Source organism: Patagioenas fasciata, chromosome Z, assembly GCF_037038585.1.
Source record: "Patagioenas fasciata isolate bPatFas1 chromosome Z, bPatFas1.hap1, whole genome shotgun sequence".
NCBI classification, from domain to species: domain Eukaryota; kingdom Metazoa; phylum Chordata; class Aves; order Columbiformes; family Columbidae; genus Patagioenas; species Patagioenas fasciata.
Genome location: NC_092560.1, coordinates 76,835,679 through 76,860,139, shown reverse-complemented (window position 1 = coordinate 76,860,139; position 24,461 = coordinate 76,835,679). Strand labels below are relative to the sequence as shown.

General features: G+C 44.1%; 3 protein-coding genes and 1 non-coding gene across 20 annotated transcripts in view; 2 read left to right on the top strand and 2 right to left on the bottom strand.

The window, feature by feature from the left end:
• UBAP2 (ubiquitin associated protein 2) overlaps positions 1 to 24,461 on the bottom strand; it is a 145,577-nt gene that overhangs the window by 59,696 nt on the left and 61,420 nt on the right. For 9 of the 17 annotated variants that reach the window (XM_071802808.1, XM_071802805.1, XM_065860409.2 and 6 more), the window contains 9 exons: positions 23,064 to 23,338; positions 21,790 to 21,968; positions 20,532 to 20,742; positions 19,302 to 19,341; positions 15,626 to 15,809; positions 11,394 to 11,460; positions 9,813 to 10,008; positions 8,452 to 8,543; positions 7,606 to 7,656 (listed from right to left, as the gene is read on the bottom strand). In XM_071802808.1, the coding sequence (XP_071658909.1) occupies positions 7,606 to 7,656; positions 8,452 to 8,543; positions 9,813 to 10,008; positions 11,394 to 11,460; positions 15,626 to 15,809; positions 19,302 to 19,341; positions 20,532 to 20,742; positions 21,790 to 21,968; positions 23,064 to 23,338 (1,295 nt within the window). The remainder of the gene's footprint in view (positions 1 to 7,605; positions 7,657 to 8,451; positions 8,544 to 9,812; positions 10,009 to 11,393; positions 11,461 to 15,625; positions 15,810 to 19,301; positions 19,342 to 20,531; positions 20,743 to 21,789; positions 21,969 to 23,063; positions 23,339 to 24,461) is intronic. The other 8 variants (XM_071802812.1, XM_065860413.2, XM_071802817.1 and 5 more) reach the window with 3 other exon arrangements.
• Positions 600 to 4,847, top strand: LOC136114798 (uncharacterized). The gene is made up of 4 exons (XM_065860386.1): positions 600 to 1,318; positions 3,479 to 3,607; positions 4,234 to 4,388; positions 4,615 to 4,847. The coding sequence occupies exons 1-4, from the start codon at positions 600 to 602 to the stop codon at positions 4,845 to 4,847; spliced, it is 1,236 nt and encodes a 411-aa protein (XP_065716458.1).
• Positions 4,893 to 5,568, top strand: LOC136115195 (interferon-like). Its single transcript, XM_065861148.2, has one exon. It carries the CDS (start codon positions 4,893 to 4,895, stop codon positions 5,463 to 5,465), a length of 573 nt encoding a protein of 190 aa, XP_065717220.1. The 3' UTR covers positions 5,466 to 5,568.
• On the bottom strand, positions 22,266 to 22,350 carry LOC136115588 (small nucleolar RNA SNORD121A). Its single transcript, XR_010653236.1, has one exon. It is a non-coding gene; the product is annotated as a small nucleolar RNA SNORD121A (small nucleolar RNA).

Here is a 24,461-nt window from a genome sequence, read left to right as displayed (position 1 = left end):
TCCTTCCAACACCAAAGCTGCAGTGCTATAAAGAAAAAAACCAAACCCCTTAAATATTTGTCAGTAAGAAATACAGGGAAAACATGCATTAGCTCATATATACAAATAGTTTCAGAGAAAGAATGAGGAAAAATACATGTTGGTAGGCAGAGAATCTAGAAAATAAAAACCAAGAAACACAACTCCCAAAACAGATCAAAAGGAAACCCTGCAGTGCATCCCCAGCGCAGCTGACACAAAAGGCTCGGCCGCACTTTCACATCCCCCGCCGACCCACAGCAGCAGCGGGGCCGGGCTCCCCCTGCACTCGACAGCAGCCCTGGGAAAAAAACAGCTCCTCTTCCCTAGGGCAGGGCCAACCGGCTCACACTTTGACAAGAACAACCAATGCGGTGAGGAGAAAGCAAAAAGAAAGCGAAACTGAAAATGGAAGTTAGATGGTTAGATGATGGTTAGATGGTTAGATGATGAAAGGAAAGCCATGGCACCACATAAAGCCATGGACACAGCAGCAGCCCAAGCACAGCGCCCACCCGCACCACCAGCCAGCCTGACCGGGCTCCTGCCCAGCACCACCCAGCAGCACCCACAGCCCCACCATGCCTGCGCCCCACACCCCACGGCCCCGCCTGCCGCACGGCGCCCCGGCGCTCCTGCTCCTCCTCACGGCTCTCGCCACCGCCACCGCCTGCCACCACCTGCGGCCCCGCCACGCCACCTTCCCCTGGGACAGCCTCCAGCTCCTCCGGGCCATGGCTCCCAGCCCCACACAGCCCTGCCACCAACAGCACGCGCCCTCCTTCCCCGACACCCTCCTCAACACCCCCCGCTCCCAACAACCCGCCGCCACTCTCACCATCCTCCAGCACCTCTTGCAAATCCTCAGCAGCAACAGCATCCCCCAACACTGGCACAACCAGGCACGGGAACACCTCCTCAACAGCCTCCACCACCACAGACAGCAGCTCCAGCAGTGCCTGACACACAACAGGATGCTCTTCAAAAGGAAAAGACCCCGCAACCTGCTGCTCACCATCGACAAATACTTTGGGGACATCCAGGACTTCCTCCGCACCCACAACCACAGCGCCTGCGCCTGGGACCACGTCCGCCTCCAAGCTCACATCTGCTTCCAATACATGGACCAACTCCTAGGGCAGGTGAGGAGCCAAACCGCTCCTGCCCTCCACCAAACGCACCTGCTCCCAACGCCCATTCCCAGCCAACACCAGCGGCTGCAGACGGAGCACAGGACGCAGCAGCCCGGCCTGGGATCGTTCAGCACCGCTCCTGGACAGGAGCCGACGGCCACACGGGCGTGAGTGCAGAGGGGTCCAGGTTGCAGGACAGCCGCACACCCACCTCTGCTGCAATGGAAGGAGGACGAACCTGCTGTGCCGCACACTCATGGAGAGCCGCCAGGCGATGGGGATACGGGTGGTACTCATCACCCACGGCGTTATGGAGCCCGTCTGGACTGCGACCTCCCCGATGGAGGGGAAGGGCCCTGTGGACACTCTGGGACTCTCACGCCAACGACTATTTATCACAGAGCTCTAACTATTTATTTATTTATCTATCTACCTATTTATTTATTTATTTATTTTGCTGGCCACTGATTTACATATCAGTATTATTTATATAGATTATTTGTTCACTTGTTGGAAATAAAGACCTTTTCCATAAGCAAAAGAAGAAAAAAGATTGTTGTGCTGCATGTACCTGACAAGCAAAGACAAGGCCTCTGCAGGCTGGCAGGGATGAGCCTCCCTCCTGCACCCTGGCCCACTGATGCCTCCGGACCCAGCAAAGGCTCCGGACAGCAGGACACTCTTGGGGACCCACCATGGGTCTCCAAGCACACAGGCATCTCCCGCCGATGCTTGACCCACGGAGTACACGCTCACCCAGACCACAGGATGCCTGCCCTGTGCGCTCCTCCTCGCCCACCACCCACCCTCTCTCTTCCCAGCCCTATCCCGCTGCCAACACATGAAACCCACCTTCAAACCACCACCCATCACAAACAGCCATTCAGCAATGCCACAGCACTGCTTGGGAGGCCTGGTTTTGTTAAAAACAAGACCACTTGCTCTTTTGGTGAATTTTCCTTTCAGCTAAGTTCTTCTAAGGAGCTACATTCTTCCCAATTTGGATGTATGCTTTTCAAGATGCTGTTTGCTCTGGAGCTGATAATGGTAACGATGCAGAAGAGTTCCAGGTTTAGACATTGCTATGGCAGCCAAAGTTACTGATATATTTTGCATGTCCCATAAGTGACAGGGTCACATTTGAAAGGAGGAGTGAACAGAACAGGTGACTAAAATTCAAAAACCAAGTATTTCATCCCATATACGTCATACACCCTATGAAAATGGGAGACCACCAGAGTCTCGCTCTCTTCGACCATGGACGGCATCTGAAAATGACCCACCCTGCTGTGCCTGCAATCTGAGGCCTGGCTCCAGACCCTGCATCCCTGAATCCAGTTCCACTTTACTGCAGAGTCCAGCCCACAACTGCCGGGTGCCTGCCCTGCAGCCGCTGCAGCAACCCTGCACTAGCCCGGGAAATTCAAGAGTGGATTTCTCTATTTTTGGATTATTTTCACTATTTATTAGTAGTGTTAGTAAAGCATTTTTAACTTTTTCTACCTTGTAAGTCTCTCTCCCTTTTCCTCCTATTTCCTTTCCTTAATGGGGACGGTGGGGGGTTAACAGAGCGTATCTGCCACAGTTTATTATTGCCCTGCAGTAAACAGTGACAATGGGCCCAGTGAGGTGCTATAGACAAGGTGCACTTCCAAGAGGCAAGACGGGGACACATCAAGGCCTGTGTAGGTTTGGACAAGAAATACCTGTGTTACCAAACACCCCAAAAGAGTCCAAAAAGCCCTAAAAACACAGGAGATGCCCAGGACTGCTCGCTGCTCTCCTACAATCACCACAACTGGCCCAGGACACTCCTGCCTGGGCTCGCACACCAGTGCCCATGAGAACCTGCCTCATTACACAGAACACGTTTGTCCTGAGCCGCCTTCATCCCAACACATCCTTAGAAAACAACAAGATCCATCCCCCAAACACCAACACCCAACATGGTCCAAACCAACCAGCACACACCAGCACAGCATGCCCCATGACGAAAACTACCCACGCACCACCAGCACCAGCTGCTCCTTCGCCCTCCGAACACCACCCCTAAAACATCTGCCATGGGGGCTTTGCCCTCCACACGTAGCCTGAGCAAGACAACACACAAGTTCAGCAGCTCTGGGCTCCTCCAACACACCTCACACAGCTTGCTCTCCATGCTCGGTCACACCATCTCCACCACCACGTCACCGCAAGGACACTGCTCCGTGCAAACACACGTGGGGAATTCCCATGTAGCTGGAGAGCAAGAAAACAAGCAGCACCAGATATATTCAGGTAAACAGCACAACCCCTCCAGGTGCAGCTCACACGTTGCACTACAGTCCTCCTGATGTTCCCTCCAACCAGAAATACCCTCTGACACCACCCGGGGGGAACCTCACTGGCTCTGCTTTTCCTGAGGTGGCTGAAGAAAGGAAACCCTCCTCAGATACAAACACAGAGGAGGAGAGGTACTGACACAAGCTGGAACACAATGACTTGCAACATGAAAGAATCAAACATTATTACTATCTCCACCACCAGGGCGAAACAACCCCACAGGCGGGATCAGGGACGTTCTGTGATGTCCATAGCTGGAGATATACCCAAAAGAATCACGGGACAAGGCCAAGAGCAACCTCCTCTGACACCACCTGTCCTCAGCATCACATTCAGTTGGGGATCTCAAAAACAAAATAGACCGTTAAAGAATAGGTAAAACAATGGAAAGATATGATGAATGAACAGTGATAAAAAACCAGAACAAAACAACACACAAAAAACCCCCAACCCAGGTAAATAAGCAAATACATACATCCATAAATACATAAGAACAGATAATAATACAGAAGTTCCAGTACTATGAAGGCATAACATCAAAAAAAGGAATTTCACCATGCAAATATTAAAAAATAGGAAAAATGATACTTTTACTAGAGGACCTTGCACTCTGCACAGTTAAAGTGACAGTGGTCATGAAACAGTTCTCAAAACGAAAATGGAAAATCAGCCTATGTAAAAACCTTCCGGGAGTAGCGCCTTCATTGTTCAATGAGCAATAGCTCACAGAAGACTTTGTATCGCCCATCACAACCAGGTTGAAACTGATGAAAGTGAAGCAAAGACATTGCAGATGCTTCAGCAACAAACATGCAGTGCCCAGACCCACAGCCACCTCCTCGAAGGACATCTGGACAGAGAGAGCTCCTGAGATTCCTGAGACACGTCTCGTAAAACCCCAGAATGTGAACAGTAATGATGTAATTAAAAGGAAAAAAAAAATTACATAGAAAGTAAAAACCCGAAAAGCAATAACTGGTGTATTACACAAGGAAAAGAGACTAAGAGAGAAAGGGAAATTCAGTGAAACACAGCAGGCACAAGTGCTCACGAGAGGAAAAGGAAAAACCACAAACACATCACTGCGTGTCACCACGACCCCAGCGCTTTCGAGTCCCCCGCTCAACATCCACTGTAGTCTACCTGCCCCCAACACACCAGCAGCAAAGCACCCACACCGCCCGCCCCCCGCACGGGCACCCCACCAACGCACTTCCCCAAGACCACCACGGCCACCAGCCACCGCTGGAAACCACGGCCGGAAACTCACCGCAATCAGAAAGCCAGGAAGGGAAACCGCGGCACCACATAAAGCCAGCGAGCCAGCAGCAGCCCAAGCACAGCGCCCACCCGTACCGCCAGCCAGCCTGACCGGGCTCCTGCCCAGCACCACCCAGCAGCACCCACAGCCCCACCATGGCTGCGCCCCACACCCCACGGCCCCGCCTGCCGCACGGCGCCCCGGCGCTCCTGCTCCTCCTCACGGCTCTCGCTACCGCCACCGCCTGCCACCACCTGCGGTCCCGCCACGCCACCTTCCCCTGGGACAGCCTCCAGCTCCTCCGGGCCATGGCTCCCAGCCCCACACAGCCCTGCCACCAACAGCACGCGCCCTCCTTCCCCGACACCCTCCTCAACACCCCCCGATCCCAACAACCCACCGCCGCCCTCACCATCCTCCAGCATCTCTTGCAAATCCTCAGCAGCAACAGCATCCCCCAACACTGGCACAACCAGGCACGGGAACACCTCCTCAACAGCCTCCACCACCACAGACAGCAGCTCCAGCAGTGCCTGACACCCAACAGGACGCTCTCCCGAACACAAGGGCCCCGCAACCTGCTGCTCACCATCGACAAATACTTCGGGGACATCCAGGACTTCCTCCGCACCCACAACCACAGCGCCTGCGCCTGGGACCACGTCCGCCTCCAAGCTCACATCTGCTTCCAGCACCTCCACAACCTCACCAGCACCACCCCCAATTAGACCAACCACCCCCAACGACCCGCACGGCCCCACGCACACCGCCCTCGCCACCGCTGGACCACTGCCGGACCATTGCCCCATCCCACCTCCATCCTCACGCCTTCCCTGACCCACGGCAAGAGCTGCTGCCACAACGGCCCTGCACCCCCAGCCTCCACTCACCGCTCCCCTATTTATACACCTTCCTCTATTTATTTGGACAATGCTTTTTATCTATTTATTCGCCTATTTATTCAACACGTAATAAAGACCTGGTGCAAAACGCTTGCCGGTGCCTCTCGTCTCAGAAGCAGAGCAACAAACCTTTGGGGTGAGGGGAAGCCGCCTACACTCAACACCTACCCCAACCCCACTCTAAACGGGGCTCTGCACATCCCCGGCCCACTCTCCTCTTTGACACCTTCCTAAGGAAGCTATTGCCTTAACCTCTTGGGAAAAGCTCTGCCAGGGTTTTGTCATGTAAGAGAGGCATTGCAGAAATTGCTTCAATCTCTCTGCGTTTAACTACTCCTGACACTTCAGGCCACCTTTATGACAATTCCTGTACTGTGCCTGAAAATACCCTTTAGTACCATGCATTCTAGGGCAACACAGAGAAGGTATGAATTGTTACATTTTCTCTTTTTCATCTTTTCTCCTGCACTTAGTCGTCAGCGTAAGAAATATTTTTGTCCATTTGCTTTATTTATTTTAGATTAGGTATCACCCATTTATTTTTTTCTCTATATTTGCTGTTACTACCTGCTAAAGAACATCAAGAATTCTGATCTCCTGGCCTCTCGGAACCAAACCTCACTTCCTAGAGGCATGCCCTGCTCCAGCCCCGGGCTGGCCCTGTGGTACAGCTACATGAAAAAGCACTCGTGCCCAGAGTGGAAACACTTTCTAAGATTTGGGTTTATTTCTCATTATCGTACTCTGATTTGATTGGTAATAAATATATTTTCCCCACTCAAGTCTATTTTGCCCATGACAGTAACTGGCAAATGATCTCTCCCTGTCCTTATTTCAGCCCATGAGCCTTTTGTTTTATTTTTTCCTCTCTCTTGCCCAGCTGAGCAGGGGGAGTCAAAGAGCAGTCTGGTGGGTACCTGGCATTCAGCCAGGGTCAACCCACCACACCATGTCTCTCCTGGTCCCAGAACTGCAAATACTTTGTTGTTTTGCTGTTCTGAAAATAATCCCATTCACCTCAGCCAACAACTCTTCCAAGAATCATGCTTTCATCAGGTAGTTAAATTCTTCATTAATGCACTCAACATTGTTGGTTTTTTTTTAATCAGGATGCGCAGCTGCACAGGGTTTTGTCTGGGACACCCCTGTACTCACCTTGGACTATCTGACTCCGGTTGTCTCCAAAGTCCAAATGGAAGACCTGGTACTGACTTGGAGCTTTAACTATGGCATTCATACAGTGATACTGCCTTTCCAGATCACTGCTCATTGCTCCATTTCTGCCCCTACAGATATATAGCATCACTTAATCCTGTGACTTTTCTCAGTTCCATGCTACCAAACTTTCAGTCCAAGATCCTTGTCCTGGTTTTCTGAAAACAAAATTATTTACCTTTCTGCAATCTAGGCTAAGAATATCTTTGTGAATCTGTCTGGGAGCTCAGCTTCTCACACACCATTTACATTCTGGATCTAAGTAAGGAAAAAAAACTTCATATACTCTCCCTCCTGCAGCTGACCTGCATTTGTTGCCATGATGCATACACAAAGATCTCCACCTGTGATCACCTTCAAAACATGTCCAATGCACCTCCTGGCTGCCACTTTGTGTACCTCCTGTTTAATCCCACCTCTTGGTAAAAGGAAACATTCACGATCAGATTTCAACTAGGTTAGACAAGATACCATTCCGTTACTACTACAATTAAAAATTTCTCCACTCAAAAGCAGAGAGTACACTTGCTTCTCTTTCCAGAATTTGCAGATGGACAAATGCACAACGCAGCAGTTGTTCTATATCAGTTTATACCACTAAACAAACGGATTTTCGATATTTAAAAAACCCAGAATACAGAACACAAGGATAAGCTCTTAATCGCCATCAAATGAAACAATTTGTTTTTAATAAATGATCAACAACAAAAATCACTTGTTTAAAACTAAATAAACTAAGCTATTTACTTACCATTGGCAGCCTGGATTGAAGCATCTGGAGATCATCATAACCATAAATCTGCTTAAAGACAGATTAAAATACAACATAATTATAACACTTTTCTCTGATGCTCAACAATTTGAGTCTATTAACACAGTCTGACAGTTTGTTTTAAAGGTATACAGCTATACATCGCACTGTGCCACCATGGCACGCTAGAGCACTTAAAGGCAAGTAGAGCTAAGCTTAAAATGGCTTGTCACTCTGACATTGTTTCTTGGTGACAGCAGTCCTCTGAGGAGAGTTTGACTGTCCCATCTTCAACACCATTTTCACAGATGCATCATTCATCAACCTGTGAAACATCTTTAGGGCATTTAGATTTGGAAGTAAGGGCAGCAGCCTTCTTTGCTTCAATCATTACTTCTGATAACAGCAGGATTTAAGATTTAATGACTAGACCACAAAGCAATCCATGGCATCCCCTCACATTCCGTGTGATACAGAAAGATGATTAAAGTTTCTGATTCAAAAAACAGATAATCAAAAACATGTCGATCTTGGACAGACATCACAAAGCTAAGTGCAGACTTCCAAAGTACGACAGACAGGACACATGGCACATTTCAGCCATCACTATAGTAAATCTACTCCGGCAACACAAACCTGCATGGGTCTAATTTTAGTCAAAGGGCCTAACACCTGATAGTTTATTATCAGCAGTAAACCTCCACTGAATATTTCACATGTTCTTCAGCATTTGGTACAAGAATTCTAGGTGCAACACATGCCAACAAAAATGCCTTGGCAGCAGGGCTGGTGCACACTTGCACCAAGGGTTAAGCAGTCAAGGACAGGAACAATTAAATTGCTTACTGGGTAGGCAGGCAGAAGTCCTCCAGGTCCCACAATATACTGGTTATGCAACAAGGGTGGCACACCTTGGGGCAGGTTTGGGGGAGCTTTGCCTGTAGAATCAAAATACAGACACTTTAACAAGCCCTTAGAAAAGGTTTCAGGCATTGAGACAAGACAGCTCACAAGCCCTGGAGACTGTGCTGCCACAGCTTGTAAAGAGCAGAACTACGCAGAATCATTTTGTGCTGGTTGATAAAAATGCTCAAAATAATCTGAAGAGTTTAACCACACCTCAAGGAAGGGAAAGCTCAGGCTACTCAAGACTGAAAACAGTCCCATCAGGGAATAGCCTGATTTTGTCATTTACTTTGTCTAAGAGGACTACAAAAATTACAGAAACTTCTCCTTTCCTCAGACCTCTCCTGAAGGCAAAACTTAGGCATTGTTCTCAGTCTAAGAGAGGAAACTCTCATGTTCTGCTCTGTCAAACACATTCTCCCTTAACATCAGCAATAGACTGGAAAGCACCAAATGTCGCCAGCATATGTTATTGGGGTGACTTATTGCAGCTGGGAATAGCAGAGAGAACATTGCAACAGTTTCAGTTGCCTCCATAAAGCAGTGCTAGGAAGCAGAAGAATAAAACAAAAAAAACGCACTTTGGCCAGTCATCAGACACTTCATTTACAAGGTATGGGAATGACAAATGAGAAATCCTCTATAAGTAAGTTTGATCTTAATATTTAAATCATTCACTTCTCTCCATAGGATTTCCTTTAAGCAGTTCAGGGTGATGAGAGAAGCAAGAGAGAATTTAGAATTGCTTCCACTTCAGTGCAAGAAGCCTCTCCACTGTCTCTCTTTGTGGACCCTTTTTCTGAAGTGCTATTTGCTGTGGAATGACCCAGACATCAGATACTTCTTTCCTTTCTGTAGATCTGGCACTAGGGATGTGGCATACGATAATGAGGACACTGCAGTATATTTTGATACTGTCACACGAATTCAAGTCACAGAGCAGACTGAAATTAAAGCCAATGAGAACGCACAGCCAAGAGCTGATCACAACCTGGAATAGAAACTGGGCAAATCTCCTAGCTCAGAACTTCTAAAGTCAGAACTGCTCTAGTGTCTATTTATAAAACTCTTTGGGGATGGAATGTGCTATATAAATGCCACATGATACTCTAACAAATGTTGCAAATACACAAAATCAGACAACTTTATTTTATGCACCAGCAAATAAATCACACTGAAAATGCTAATCAAAAGTGTGGATTTCTTAGCATAGTTACAGCTGGTGAGATGCTCAAATGACAGCCCTGCTGAATGAAGTCCTCTCTCTGTTCACGTGATCTATTCACGTTAATATTGCGAACCTGAAGACACTAAGGGAGCTGCCCGTGTGGTGGCAGCTGGTATAGACACACTGGTAACGCTCAGGCCAAGGCTGTTTGTAGTGTTCATACTGCTTGCCATGCTGACAACCGAAGAGGTGGTGCTAGTGGCTGAAGTTGAAGCAGTTGAAAAGGTTGTCGAGGGCTGGAGCGAAGTTGTGTTCTCAACACTAGTGTGCTAGAAAGGAGACAAAAAGAATGAGGATCACATAGCAAATAAACCACAGTGAAAGATGCTGGGGGAAAAAAAAAAAAAAAAAAAAAAAACAACACCACAATATTTTAAGTTACAGCAGCACATGCAAAAGAAAAGAATATGCATGACCTGCGTACCAAGAAAGCAACTAAGTTGCACAATTGTGGTTTTTAATTATTCAAAGAAAATTACTACACAAGAGCTAAATTCAAACCACTAGATCATCATAAAATTATACAACAGTAACTCAAATGTCACTCCACTGTATTATTTCATGCCCTTTGCTTGTATACTCCTAAAGCTAACACTTGCTACATTAAATAAACTCCTGTATTCTTCCAGATTACAATATTTCAAAATACAGGACACTGCTATCATGATTTCCTCAATGCACATTTAAAGAGTTAAACTGCAATGCCTCACAACAGAGTCAACGTGGCCAACTGAAACGCAAACCAGATGTATTACAGGAACACATGAGGATAAAGGAGTTCTGGGTTTGAATCCAGCGCAATACCATGCCTCAGCTGTAAACCAATCACGCTTGCAAAAAAGCATCAACACCACACATAAGTCAAAACAACTCTGACAACAGAAAAGAAGGACATTCGGTGTGAATTTTTAACTTACATATTCAGTAGCAATGGAGCATTACAAACCAAAATACAGGCATAAAGAAAAGCAGCAAGGTATCTGCACAGCCCAGCTGGGATTGTACAGAAATAGTCCACCACAGAAAAAGGCAGTGTCTCTCTGACTTCCGTTTGTGCAACCTCATCTAGAGCGCTGTGTTCACTACCATTTGCCTTTTTATCTCAAATGCATTAAACAGTCAGGTGACAACAACGCCACATGGTGAACTCTAAAATCAACTGTCATGAGGGATTTGTCAAGACCTGTATCATTCCATCACCCTCATTTTGCCAGCTAACCTATCCAGTGGTGAATGCTAACAGTCCATATTTTGGAGCAGTTTCAGAGGCACTTCTAAAGTTGTGTTGTTTTGTTGTGGGTTTTTTTTTTGTTGTGTTATTTCTGTTTGTGTGTTGTGTTTTTTGTTGTTTTCTTTTAATAACAAATCTATTTCAATAAATTATTTCTTTATTCCATCCCCCGCTGCTAGCATGAGAATTTCCTTTGCAGTTGTGTGACTGGCAAGCTTCTGTAACAGCCACTCCTGACCTAGTATGAATCACGAGTGGTAAAGACTTGTTTATCACTAGAGGGCTGGTAGCCCTTCTTGCCTCAGACAAGACTCTTCTTTTGGTTCTTCATGTACTGCACACAATGAACTTTAAGACAGGGTTTGAATCATCAGATAAACTGACTATATGCCAAACATCTGTTGGAATACAAACAGGACTTACTGCGTGTGATGTGCTTGAAGACAACACTGAGGCAGGGGAGAGGCTGCTTTGATGATTGGAAAGGGAGCTAGAAAGAAATTGCAAAGAATAAAATTAATTTATCCTAGAACTATTTTTAATACATACTTATGTATATAAATACATACATACCTACAAACAACGAGCAGGTAGTAGGATATTAGGTAAGGAATAAAAACTGTAGGTTTGTGTATATACTTATAACCGATATCTTGCTCTGTGTGTCTAAGTAAAAAAATTCTGTAGGGTGTATGTGTATATATACACACATACACAGCTCCATGCATAGATACATATGTGTACATACACACAACTCTACAGGCATTTTTGCCTTTAACTGATATCCTACTACCTTTTAATGAAAAAAAAAAATGAAGTACAGAGAGAACTATTACTAAGAATAAATATCTAAAACATCATTCATTTATATTTATCAATTTGCCATACTTTAAAAAAAAAGCCAACAGTAGTTGCTTCAGGAATTATGTAGCAATGACTCCAAGACTTACAAAGTCCAAAACCAGAGGAAGGTTCACACAACAGATGGCCTGTTTGTCATTCTTTGAGCAACTGCTGCTGCCTGCCACAGGGCACACATATTAATTTGGTGAAGCAGCGCTTCGGTTTGACTCACTATGTTATTTGCCACATTTTAACCTGTATAACACTGGCTCAACGCATTAGAACTGAAGGGTATTTGCCCCATAACTCTGTCAAAAGCCCCAACACACTCTCAAAAGACAAGGCTCAAAAAACCCCAGCAAATGACAAGCATCTGTGAAAGCCTCAGAATTAGCCATAATACTAATCAAGAGTGGTTCATACCGCTACACCCCACCACAAGCCATTTCCTCTTTGAAAAGTTAAATCAGAACTATCAGTTTACTTTTATACATACACCATAAAATGTCAATAAAGAATCCTCTGCTGAAAAGCACCTGCAAATAACTTCATTTTAGCAAGCAGCTCTGCCATAGCACCACATTTTTCCCTGGCTGACCAGGCCTGTGAACTTTTGGCAGTAACAGCAGCAGCAGCATTCATGTGTAATCCAAAGATTTTTAAGTGTCTCCCTGACAGGTGACTGAAAACGGTTCTTAAATATTTACACTGACAACATACATCTTATATTTGAACTTGTTGTGTTTTAACCCAGCAGGCAGTCAAACACCACACAGCTGTTCACTATGCCCCCATCCCCACAGGGGAATAGGGGAGAGAATCAGCAAGAAAAGAGTTATGCTCATTCAGGTAAAGACAGTTTAAATAATAATAATGATAATAAAATATACAGAACAAGTGATGCATGATGCAACTGCTCACCACACACTGATTGATGCCCAGCCCATTCCCAAGTAGTGCTTCTCTCAAGTTTAAATACTGAGCATGACATCATATCGTATGGGACACCCCTCTGGCCAGTATGGGTCAGCCGCCATGGCTGTGCCCCCTCTCCCAGCTTCTTGTGCAGCCACAGCCTCCCCTCTGGCAGGCCAGCATAAGCTGGAAAGTCCTTAATTTGAGGTAAACACTGCTTAACAAGAGCTAAAACATTCATTTTTTAACCAACATTTTTATCCTAAATCCAAAACACAGCACTATACCAGCTACTAGGAAGAAAAGTATAATAATTCTGTCCCAGCTGAAACCAGGACAGAGGTCAAGATCATAACTTAGAGTACAGCATGGAATAAAGAGAACGAACACTGAAGAGAAACAAAACAAAGCCATAAAAAATAGGTACGATTTGGTGCTCGAAAAGCCTCTCCTCATGTGAAATCAGAAGCAAGAGAAATCCTAACTATAATAAATACTGTCGTATTCTCTATGGGAATTGTTACAAGAAAACACAGCAGCTTTGATAAGAAAGCTGTAGGCTAAATTATATGCTGCAGGTATCATCTTTTCATAACACTTGGTATCTGCCCAAAAGCATCAACCCTCCAACTAAGATTTCTGCCAATGTACACAGCTTTTCAACAATTGTGGGGATTATGTTTCTAACATGAATGGAATAATTCTAAGTATTTGACAGATTTACCACTTTACTCAAAAGAAAACACTAGTGTTTTAAAAGAATCAGCCATGTCCTAACTGTGAAACAGGAAAAAAACCTGGTATCCTATCAAATTAGTTGCTTATATAAGCAAATACAATAGAAAGGTATTAAAACCACAACTCAACCAGTATAGCCTCAGGATGTCACCTGCCTGAGGATGAAGCTCTACTAACAGGCACTGACAGAAGTCAGACAGACGGTGCAGATGAGCTAAGCTGTGCTGAGTGCAATGCCAGAACACCATACAATCATGGAATGGTTTGGTTTGGAAGGGACTTCAAAGATCATCTACTTCCAGCCTCTCTGACACGGGACCACTAGACCAGGTTGCTCAGAGCCCTGTCCAACCTGGCCTGGAACACTCACAGGGATGAGGCAGCAACAGCTTCTCCGGGTAGCTGTTCCAGTGCCTCCTCACCCTCACGGTGAAGAATTTCTTCCTTATATCTAATTACCCTCTTTCAGTTTAAATCCATTATCCCTTGTCCTATCACTACACGCCCTTGTAAAAAGTCCCCCTCTGTCTTTCTTGTAGGTCCCCTGTAGGTACTAGAATGCTGCTATAAGGTCTCCCCAGAGTCTTGTCCAGCCTGAACAACCCCAACTCTCAGCCTTTCCTTATAGAAGAGGTGCTCCATCCCTTAGATCATCTTCATGGCCTCCTCTGGACTCGCTCCAACAGGTTCCTGCCCTTCTTATGTTGGCGGTCCCAGAGCTGGACACAGTACTCCAGGTGAGGTCTCACGGAAGTGGAGTAGAGAGGCAGAATCACCTTCCCTCTACCAGCTAGTCATGTCTTTTGTTGCAGTTCAGGATATGGTTGCTTTTCTGGGCTGCCAGTGGACATTGCCTGGGTCCTATTGCATTTCTTGTCAACCAACACTCCCAAGTCCTCCTTCTCAGGGTTGCTTTTAATCCATTTTCCACCCAGTCTGTATTTGTTCTTGGGATTGCCCTGACCTATGCGCAGGAGCTTGAACTTGGCCTTTTGAAGTCCATGAGTTCAACATAGGCACTTCTCTCCACCCTGTCATGGTCCATCTGGTGGCACCCCTTCCCTGCAGCATGCTGACAACACCACATGGCTTGGTGTTATCAGCAAACTTGCTGAGGGTCACTCAGTCCCACTGTCCATGTCACTGACAAAGACATTAAACGGCACTAGTCCCAATATCAACTCCTGAGGAATCCTACTAGTCACTCGTCTCCATTTGGACATTAATCTGTTTTCCACAGCTCTTTGAGTGCAACCGTCCAGGCAGTTCCTTATCCACTGAGTGGTCCATCCACTGAATCTACGTCTCTCCAACTCAGAGAGAAGGATGTCACGTGGGACAATCCAGGTAGATGACATCAGTTGCTCTTCCCTTATCCACCACTGCTGAAACCCCATCATAGAAGGCCACCAAGTCTGTCAGGCACTATTTGCCCTTAGTGAAGCCATGCTGGCTGTCACCAATCACCTCCTTGTCCTCCATGTGCCTTGGCGCATAGTTTTCAGGAGGATTTGCTCCACGATCTTGTTGGGCACAGAGGTGAAACTCACCAACCTGTAGTTTCCCAGGTCTTCCTTTTCCTTTCTTTAACAATGGGAGTTATGTTTCCCCTTTTACAGTCACTGGGAACTTCACCAGACTTCACCACACTGTCACCAATCTGATATTTCAAAGCATCTCAAAGAAATGTCTTAGAAAAAGAAAAAACCACACACTTCCCTTGTGGAATTATTTCTGGTTTTTGATTTTAAGAAATACAAATCTAAATGAAACTACAATATTTCAGAATTAGCCAGGAAGTCAACAGTTAAGGACTTATTTCAAACATATGACAATGAACAAACAGCAGGCACTAGGGCCAAAGTAGTAAAAACAAACTGGGGGAATCAATTTAGCTGATATAACTGAGGTAAAAGTTGAAAAAGTTGTTTATATACCACAAAAACTCAAAAGCAGCAGCTGCTCTGTCATCAACAGGCAGCCCAGTGCTCATACTTTGCAACCAAAACAATCCTGTTCTCTTCTGAATGTCTCTCCTAACTCTAGTTAATATCAGAAAAGGGAACACCAGTGTCTGACAGTCCCATACACAATCACACTTATGTTTGCCCTTTCCCCAAAACTGAACTCCTTTCACTTTATCACAACTCCTACTGTACCTGCTTAACTGGGAAAGTGAGCTGCTGGCCAAATCAGTGGACTGAGGCAAGCTGGGCAACGTTGGTGCGTGCTGCGATGCTGAAGGCAAAAGTGAAGCAGTGGTGGATATTGCGCTAGGCAGAGAACCAACAGAAGGTAGTGAGGGAGAAGGCTCTGTCTTAGGCGCTGGAACTGACGAAGTAGCTGCAACAAATTAAGAAAAGGCATTCATAGACAAATTCCAGCACACCTGACAGCCCAGACTGGATTCAGTAATCCAGTAGTACTCTTCCCTCAGTTTACAAAAACATGACCATTAAGAACCAGTAACAGTATCAAGCAATCTGGCTATTAAGGAAAATTCAAACAGCAAGAGAATGATCATTTCTTCCCTTTAAGCTCTTCACCTACAAGAGATTTTAAATTTTCACTGCTACACACATCGCAAGCTACATTCTTCCACACTTCACCTCCCACTATCTGGATTACTAGCTTTCAATCACAAGTTAATACTAATTTGAAAATTCCTTGCATGTGGTTCTGTAAACAAAAGTCATTAGCACTTTCCAAGGCCCTGTACAAATCTACTTCTACCTGAAGCTCTGCTTCTTCATTCTAATCTACGTGGCACCTTTGGTGATCACGACTGAGATTAGTGGAGCACAAGGGTACACATAGCTTATCAGTTTGGAGTACCTAGTCAAATGTGTAATGCAGTAGAATAAAAGAAGCTACAATAAAAGTTCACAATTGAGCACAGCATTAAGCACTTCTAATGGCTAAAGAGTGATCAAATATTGACTTCCTTTATTTGATGTAGATAACAAAAAGTGTTTAGCTTTAATATCACTTTTTAGGCTACTAGGAGTAAAACATTTACCACAGATGTGCCTTTCCAAAGGATTACTAAACTGTATTAAGACTCAACAACTCTACTGCCCAGCATAATACCCAGCTGGTCCTACACTTACGTCTTGTCCTGCAATGATAATATAAAGAATTAGAGGCATTTACCCACCAATAAGACACAGAAACAAAGTGAAGCCCTGCCTTCTGCTGGAACATGCTCCCTTACAACATCAGAGCCATTACCCAGTGGATCATCACTAACTTGCAATGCATGCTAAGACAGTTTTGGAATGGTCACCAAACAGAAGTCAGATATACACTTGGATGTTACTCATCCTAGTTTGTTACTGGCTATTTTGTATTTGGTTCATTATTAGTTTGGCTTCCTCACTAAATGACCCAAGTAAGGTTGCCGGATTGGGTGCAATACAAACAGAAATCAAGACACCTTGGCCTTGGCAATTAGGGCAACTGACAACAGGGAAAGAAATTCAAGTGACAAACAAACATAGTTATGAAGGCAGCAACTGTATCACCTGATACCTCCTGGCAAGATCAAATAAGTAAAAACAACTTAAAACTCTTAATACATTTAGAGCAGGTTTCCCTTCTAGAAGTAGATATCCTCAATAGAAGGGACAAAATCACCACATTCATTAAGACTCCTTACAATATGCCTGAACAGAGTGCGTAAGAGAAAGAAAACCAAGAGACAAGTAGGATGGTCAAAATTGTAACACCAGCCATGCTTTGAACTAAGGGTTTAGGAAGCATGAGATATTAAACCTCAACAACAGCCAAGATGAAAGAAGAACAAACAAGATTATGATCAGCACATACAGAAGGGAAAAGGTCAGTACTTTCAAAAGTTACGAGAGAATTTCAAAGTAGTTTGGACATTCGAGAAGGCCAAGTGCAAGGTCCTGCACCTGGGTCAGGACAACTCTCGGTATCAGCACAGGCTGGGGGATGAGGGATTGAGAGCAGCCCTGTGGAGGAGGACTTGGGGCTACTGGTGGATGAAAGGTTGGACATAAGACAGCAATGTGCACTTGCAATCCAGCCAAATAATATCCTGGACTGTGTCAAAAACAGTGTGGCCAACAGGTGGAGGGAGGGGATTCTGTCCCTCTGCTCTGCTCTGGTGAGACCCCACCTGGAGTCCTGTGTCCAGCTCTGGAGCCCTCAGCACAGGACAGACATGGACCTGTTGGAGAGGGGCCAGAGGAGCCACAGAAATGATCAGAGGGCTGGAACAGCTCTGCTGTGAGGACAGGCTGAGAGAGTTGGGGTTGTTCAGCCTGGAGAAGAGAAGGCTCCAGGGAGACCTTACTGTGGCCATTTAGTGCTTAAAAGGGGCCTGTAAGAAAGATGGGGACAGACTTTTTAGCAGGGTCTGTTACAACAGGACAAGTGGTTATGATTTTAAACTAACACAGGGGAGATTCAAACTAGGCATGAAAAAGAAATTTTTTACCATGAGGGTGGTGACACACTGGCCCAGATTGCCCAGAGAGGTCGTCTATGTCCCATTCCTGGAGACATCCCAGGCCAGGCTGGATGGGGCTCTGATCAACCTGATCTAGTTGAAGATGTCCCTGTTCATTGCAGGGACGTTGGCCTGGATGAGCTTTGAAAGTCCCTTCAAACCCAAACCATTGTATAGATGCACAAAATACATACGTGGAAGAAAATTCATTCCAATTCATGTGCTTGGGATTCACAAAATAAATGAGTGTTGTCTAAAGAGAGCTGGCATAGAAAAAGGAACTAATCAACCTGTTACAGAATAAGTACAGAAATATCAGGAATTCTCAGATCTTGGTTTTCCCTGGCAAAAAGACAAACCTTGTAATGAATTTCATAAATTGCTTATTAGTTCTGTACACCAGAGTAAGGAAGTCTTCCACTCGGAAAACTGTCTTTATATATAACAATCTTTTAAGAGGTAACTCTTAAGGCATATACACTCCTCCTGCTCATTTAAAGTGAACTTGGCACTAACAAAAAACTGTTTACAGGCTTGAATACTCCAATTTCTTTCTACTCAGAGGCTTAAAAAATGCTGCCCAATAATTTCCTAACTGAAGAGATGTTTAAGAGGAAAACAGACCTAACATCGAAGTACTGGAATTCCAAGAGATGTTCATTCATCCTGCTGCCCTTGAAAATTTCCAGAGCAGCACAAAAGGTCAGCAGAGCTTTAACTATTTTAACTCCAGGAAGAGAGCTATAGGGGTACTACAAGTAAAAGACGACATTAGAAACTGGCCAAGATGAGGATAACAGTAATGTTTTTAGCAGAGCCAGTACTGTTAATTCTCACTTCACTGCAAAGCAGTGAACTTCCCGGCAGAGGGAGCAGGTTAGTCACCGTTATTCCCCACGGCCGCGTGACAAGCCTCAAGTGGCTCTACACCCAGTGAGAGTTAACAGTCAAACAACGTGACTGTTTCACTACTGCTAAATGCTACTTGCAGCTTCTCTACTGAGAACCGGGAAAACTAGTAAGAAATGTAATACTAAATTCTGACTTTTAAAAAACTTACTTTATACTTGGCAGACAAATTAAAAAGAAAAACCAGCTACAAAGCTGCCTCTCTAATTCTAAGACTGCTTAGAATTGCAGATGTAATAGGTCTGCTTTCATACTTCAGTTTTAGCCAAGAAGCAAGCAGTTTATCCTGTGCAAACACAAAACAAACTCAAATGGGTCAGTAACAAATTAGTCAGGGGAACAATACAAAACCTTAAAACAGATGTCACTGCTACAGGTGCATACACAGCAAGTATAATAGTAAGGAAAGATCAGAAAGTCCTCTGCACAACCACGCTTTGTAAACTTACTGTCAAGAGTTGCCTGTGTTCTAACACCGCTGTGCCCATTCTGCAAACAAAGGAGAAATGAATGAATCTTAGAGGTACAATAAATTTTCAGACTGAATAACACATTGAACATGCTTCATGCAAAACTCTATATTCATTCTAAACGGAAAGACAAAAAAAAGGCAGAAAATTAAACCTTTTACTGTGTTTAACAAAACCACATAGTAGTTCTCTCAAGTGCCAGGTGTCCTGAACATACAGAATCCCATACGCTGCCCATACTATACCCATCAGCAGGAGATCTTCCCATCTACTGCATATAACATTAACTTCAGGTTCACATCCATATGAAAGAAAGAATTGCATTAACATATAGGAAATGTTTGTGCTTTTGATCCAATGCAACTCACAATTTTAACTATCCAAGTTACACAGAGACGCCAATTTTTTTCCACTGAAAGATAAGACTTGAGAAGCACCAGTTGTTTTTTGGATAATGCTGGAGTACAGAAGTGGATAGTCTATGCTTGATCCTCACCAGTACATACGAGCTAGTGCAGAAGACAAGTGTGACTGAGCCATTACATAACAAAGGCCAGAAGTAAATAAACTTACAAACTTTCATAAATTCCTTAAACACTTAATAAACTCAGCTCTCTTAAAACAAACCTACATTCCACATACAAAGAAAGTATGTGCCTTTCAATCTCCTGAGGGAGACCCTCTCTGTCCTAGATTAGACTTCTCCCTATACTTTTTAAAATAAAACATGAAACTAGTTCCCACTGGTGTTTAAATCCAACAAAAGAGTAATGCTGGAGGGGTCACCAACAGTTTGAGATCCATTTGCTAAATGCCATATAAACTTAAAAAGTAATATAGCTTTGGATAAAAACTGTCAAGTTATGGCAAAATACCATGACTAATATTTACATACATATATATATAGTTCTTTTAGAAAAAGCTAAGCTTCAGGGAAGGAAATTCAAGTACAATGTTAAGTGTTACTAAGAAAAAGGTCAAACAACAGTTTAAGATGTCAAAACCCATAAAATCAGAGGCTTTTGTATTCAAAATACAGTATGGCCAGAAGTGGCTACAGAATAGGAAAAGTAAAAATAAATAACAGGATGGGCCTGGGAATAAAAAAATATCACTTCACTTAGTTAAAAGTATTAGTATAGCAGGGTAACACAAGTCTAACATGAATATTTCACCCCTTTCAAGGTCTTATTTCTGAAATTCACTCACCGTAACTGCAACAGGGGTTGATTCAGATGGAGCCATGGAGCTTTGGTATGCTATCCTACTATGCACAGAAGGCTGCTCATAGGAGGAAGTTGTTGTTACTGGGCTAGTGCTCTGGGATGAGCAGGTCAGGCTGGAAGAGGTGATGGCAGAGGTTGTGTAGGTGGACTCCTGTACTGTATTAGATATTGGCAAAGAGGTATTCAAAGGATCACTGGAAAAAAGTAAAAACTGCTTATCACCTTCATAAATGACATCTTGAACACCTTCATGAAAATATCAGCTCCTATATAGTTATCTCAAATATCTATATATCTTTATAGAGATATTTTTCTATGCCTATATATACGTAATTTTGCTTTTGTCCCCAGTAATCGCTGCTTCAAAATCATCAGCTGCACTAAGCACCATTCACCTTCCTCCTGCCAGCCCAATCATAACTTTTCAGTCATGTTATTTCCACCTTCTCAAAGGATAAATTAATGACCAGAATCTCACATTTTTTTAAACAACTAGATCCATAAAGTCTGGTATATGATAAAAAACAACCATTCTCTTTTTACAATTGAACTCTAATGTCACTGTAGCAGTCTAATACAACAGACTATGCAAAAACGAAAAAATACTTCAAAACATGCAGGAGTGTTTTACCTTCAAAACAGCTTAAATAATTTATAGAACCTAAAATGAATGTGAAAATTCATTTTTACTAGTATTTCAGACTTAACACCAGGAAGCTTTTTACTAAAGCCAATTTTTGAATGAATAAGAAAGAAAACAAGTGGGTTACTTGTACACCGGCATTTATCAGTGGTTATTTTAGCATCGCAGTATGAGCTTCTGCATACTGAAAGCCTGGCTTCTTTTCTCATCCCATGGGCCCATCAGATCTGTGATCTGGTGCCAATCTACTGACACACATATATGGTACAAAGGTTGTCTCTACTAGATCAAAAGCACAAAAATTCAGGTTGTGAAGAGAAAACCCTCCAACAAATTTGAAAATCAGGACAATTAAACAGGAAAAAGCAGTTCTATAAAGAATAGGTCATTATAAGATCATTCTCATTCAAGTAATCTCCAGCCTCACATTGACCCATCCATGGAGACTTTTTCTCCTTTAATTTGCCATCCACAGAGAACATTTTGCTTTACAAGTCGTCTCATTTTCCCCTCTCACTACATGATAACTGCCTTGATGCTTCTGGCACAAACCTGACCCTCTAGAGAAGATATGGAAGAATGCACAAGGGGAACTCACACATACTTTACAGATTTTGAGTACAAGTTATTGTTGGTCGCCTGGCTGTTACTCTCACTGCTTGAAGTTGATCCAAACTCTGGGAGTGTAGGCTCTGATCCAAACTCCAGTGCTCCAAACTGAACATTTAACCCTGTCACATCTGCTGATCCAGGCATCTCCACTGCAGACGCAGGAATCTTAAAGGAGGAAAAAAAAAAACCCACATAATTCCTTTGCACACACTACCTGCATTAAAGACATCAATAACTGACACCCGCTCCTTCCTTAACTACAGGCTTCTTCAGTTACTGCCTCAACCTTCCCTGCTAACTATATTTGTGACAATCCCCCACTTCACATCCTATAAATTAACTACATTCTTGTCAAATTAATTGATTCTGTGCCCTGATCTGCAGCTGAAAGAGTAAGCCATTCTACAGTATCAAAGTGTCCATTCCCCTTCAGCCAACATTCATCCTGTAGCTACTAAGTCAATCCAAAAATCACTCAGCAACAGTCATTTTCCACACAAAGCAATGAGATACGTGCTTGGAAAAGACACATCACTGGATTTTGCACCTAAAAATAATCCAGCTTAGAATTTCCTGCTCTATAAACAAGAAATAGACCCTAGTCCATGCTCTTCTTCTCCCTAGTAACTTATATATAGAATAGAATTATAGAATCATTTAGGCTGCAAATGACTCTCAAGATCATCAAGTCCAACCATTAACCTAACACTGACAAGTCCACCTCTCAACCATGTCTCTAAGCACCACATCTACAAGTCTTCTAAACTCCTCCAGGGATAGTGACTCCACCACTTCCCTGGGCAGCCTGTTCCAATGTCTGACAACCCTTTCAGTGAAGCAATGTTTCCAAATATCCAATTTAAACCTCCCCTGGTGCAGCTTGAGACCATTTCCTCTTGCCCTATTACTTGTTATTTGAGAGAACAGACCAACCCCCTCCATGCTACAACCTCCTTTCAGGTAGTTGTAGACAGTGATAAGGTCTCCCCTCAGCCTACTTTTGTCCAGTTCCCTCAGTCGCTCCTCATCAGACTTGTGCTCCAGAACCCTCACCAGCTCCGTTCCCTTCTCTGAACTCTCTCCAGCACTTTAATGTCTTTCTTGGGGTCCAAAACTGAACACAGGATTCAAGGTATGGTCTCACCAGTGACGATGACAGGGAGACGATCACTGCCATGGTCCTGTTGGCCCCACTAGTTCTAATACAACTTTTGTATGTTTTTACATATGCTTCGGACAAGCCACCACTCAATTACCCACCTTGGACGCTGGAGCTATCCTCCGTTTCGGTGGTTTTATCTGTTTCTGCTGTGTTTGATGGGCAGTCACTGCATGGTTATCCATAGAGATAGCCGGGAGCTGTAACATTTTGCTAACAGCTGTAGAGGTGTCTACTGGTGATGTCTCTCGGAGTTTTACCTGGGAGGAGAAGGACTCCAGCCCAGGAGGAGGAACAGGAACTGCCTGTGTCTGTTGCTGCTGTCGTTGGGTCAGTTGGCTCAGAACTGGGGATGGTTCAGGCTGGGATTTAAAGTCTGGTCAGCATTGGGAAAAAGAAATATCCAAATTAAAGCATTAAACTCTGCTCTTCACACTTCTACAATTTATGAAAGAATCTGTGTGAATCAACATACTCAACAGCTATGATTTTATAATGTGCAAGTCTCTCTCAGACGTAAGTTTCACATTGAATGTCACCACTGCAAAAATAAGGCCAACATTTTATATTCTCTAAATAAACAGATGTGGGCTCACGTTATTTAGCTTTCTTCAAAACTATGAGCACTAACTTATCTATACAGTCACATAAGATTATCATGCATTAGTCCGCAAAAACTGTTATGGATTATTTTAATCAAATGCTGCAAAGGTTTCACCGCAACTAACTGTGCTGATAAAACGTGATTACTACCAAGGGGTCTGGAGTTGAAATTTAGAGGTATCATGACTTTGGATTTCCTGCCCCTAAAAAGGAGAAGGTTTTCAAGAGAAATGGGAAGCAATCTACTGTGCCAATCTAGCTAGAGCTCAAGAGACACTGCACACTGACAGGTTTTTTCCCCAATTTCTCCCCTTTCATACTTTGCAGATGCTGAAAGCCAGGCAGTGGCTTAGAGCACCGTTCAACAACTGTTAGAGATTCACAGTATTTGCAATGTGAAAGTTGTTTTATTTAGTTCGTGAAGTGCATTAGAAAGCAATTTACATCATTGAATCGTACAATCATAGAATCATTTTGGTTGGAAGAGACCCTCAAGATCACCGAGTTCAACCATAACTTAACTCTAGCACTAAACCATGTCCCTAAGAGCCTCATCTACACATCTTTTAAACACCTCTAGGGATGGTGACTCCACCACTTCCCTGGACAGCCTGTTCCAACGCCTGACAACCCTTTCAATGAAGAATTTTTTTGCTAATATCCAATCTAAACCTCCCCTGGTGCAATTGGAGGCCATTTTCTCTCATTCTACCACTTGCTACTTAGGACAAAGAGACCAACCCCCTCCATGTTACAACCTCCTTTCAGGTAGTTGTAGACAGCCATAAGGTCTCTCCTCAGCCTCCTCCAGGATGAACAGCCCCAGTTCCCTCAGCTGCTCCTCATCACACTTGTGCTCCAGACCCCTCACCAGCTCAATTCCCTTCTCTGAACTC

Coding starts and splice junctions, on each gene's coding strand:
- LOC136114798 (XM_065860386.1), top strand. CDS start 600: ATGCCTGCGCCCCACACCCCACGGCCCCGCCTGCCGCACGGCGCCCCG. Junction 3,608..4,233: donor ACAAACACAGAGGAGGAGAG/GTACTGACACAA, acceptor CATCACAACCAG/GTTGAAACTGATGAAAGTGA. Junction 4,389..4,614: donor AAAACCCCAGAATGTGAACA/GTAATGATGTAA, acceptor CATCCACTGTAG/TCTACCTGCCCCCAACACAC.
- LOC136115195 (XM_065861148.2), top strand. CDS start 4,893: ATGGCTGCGCCCCACACCCCACGGCCCCGCCTGCCGCACGGCGCCCCG.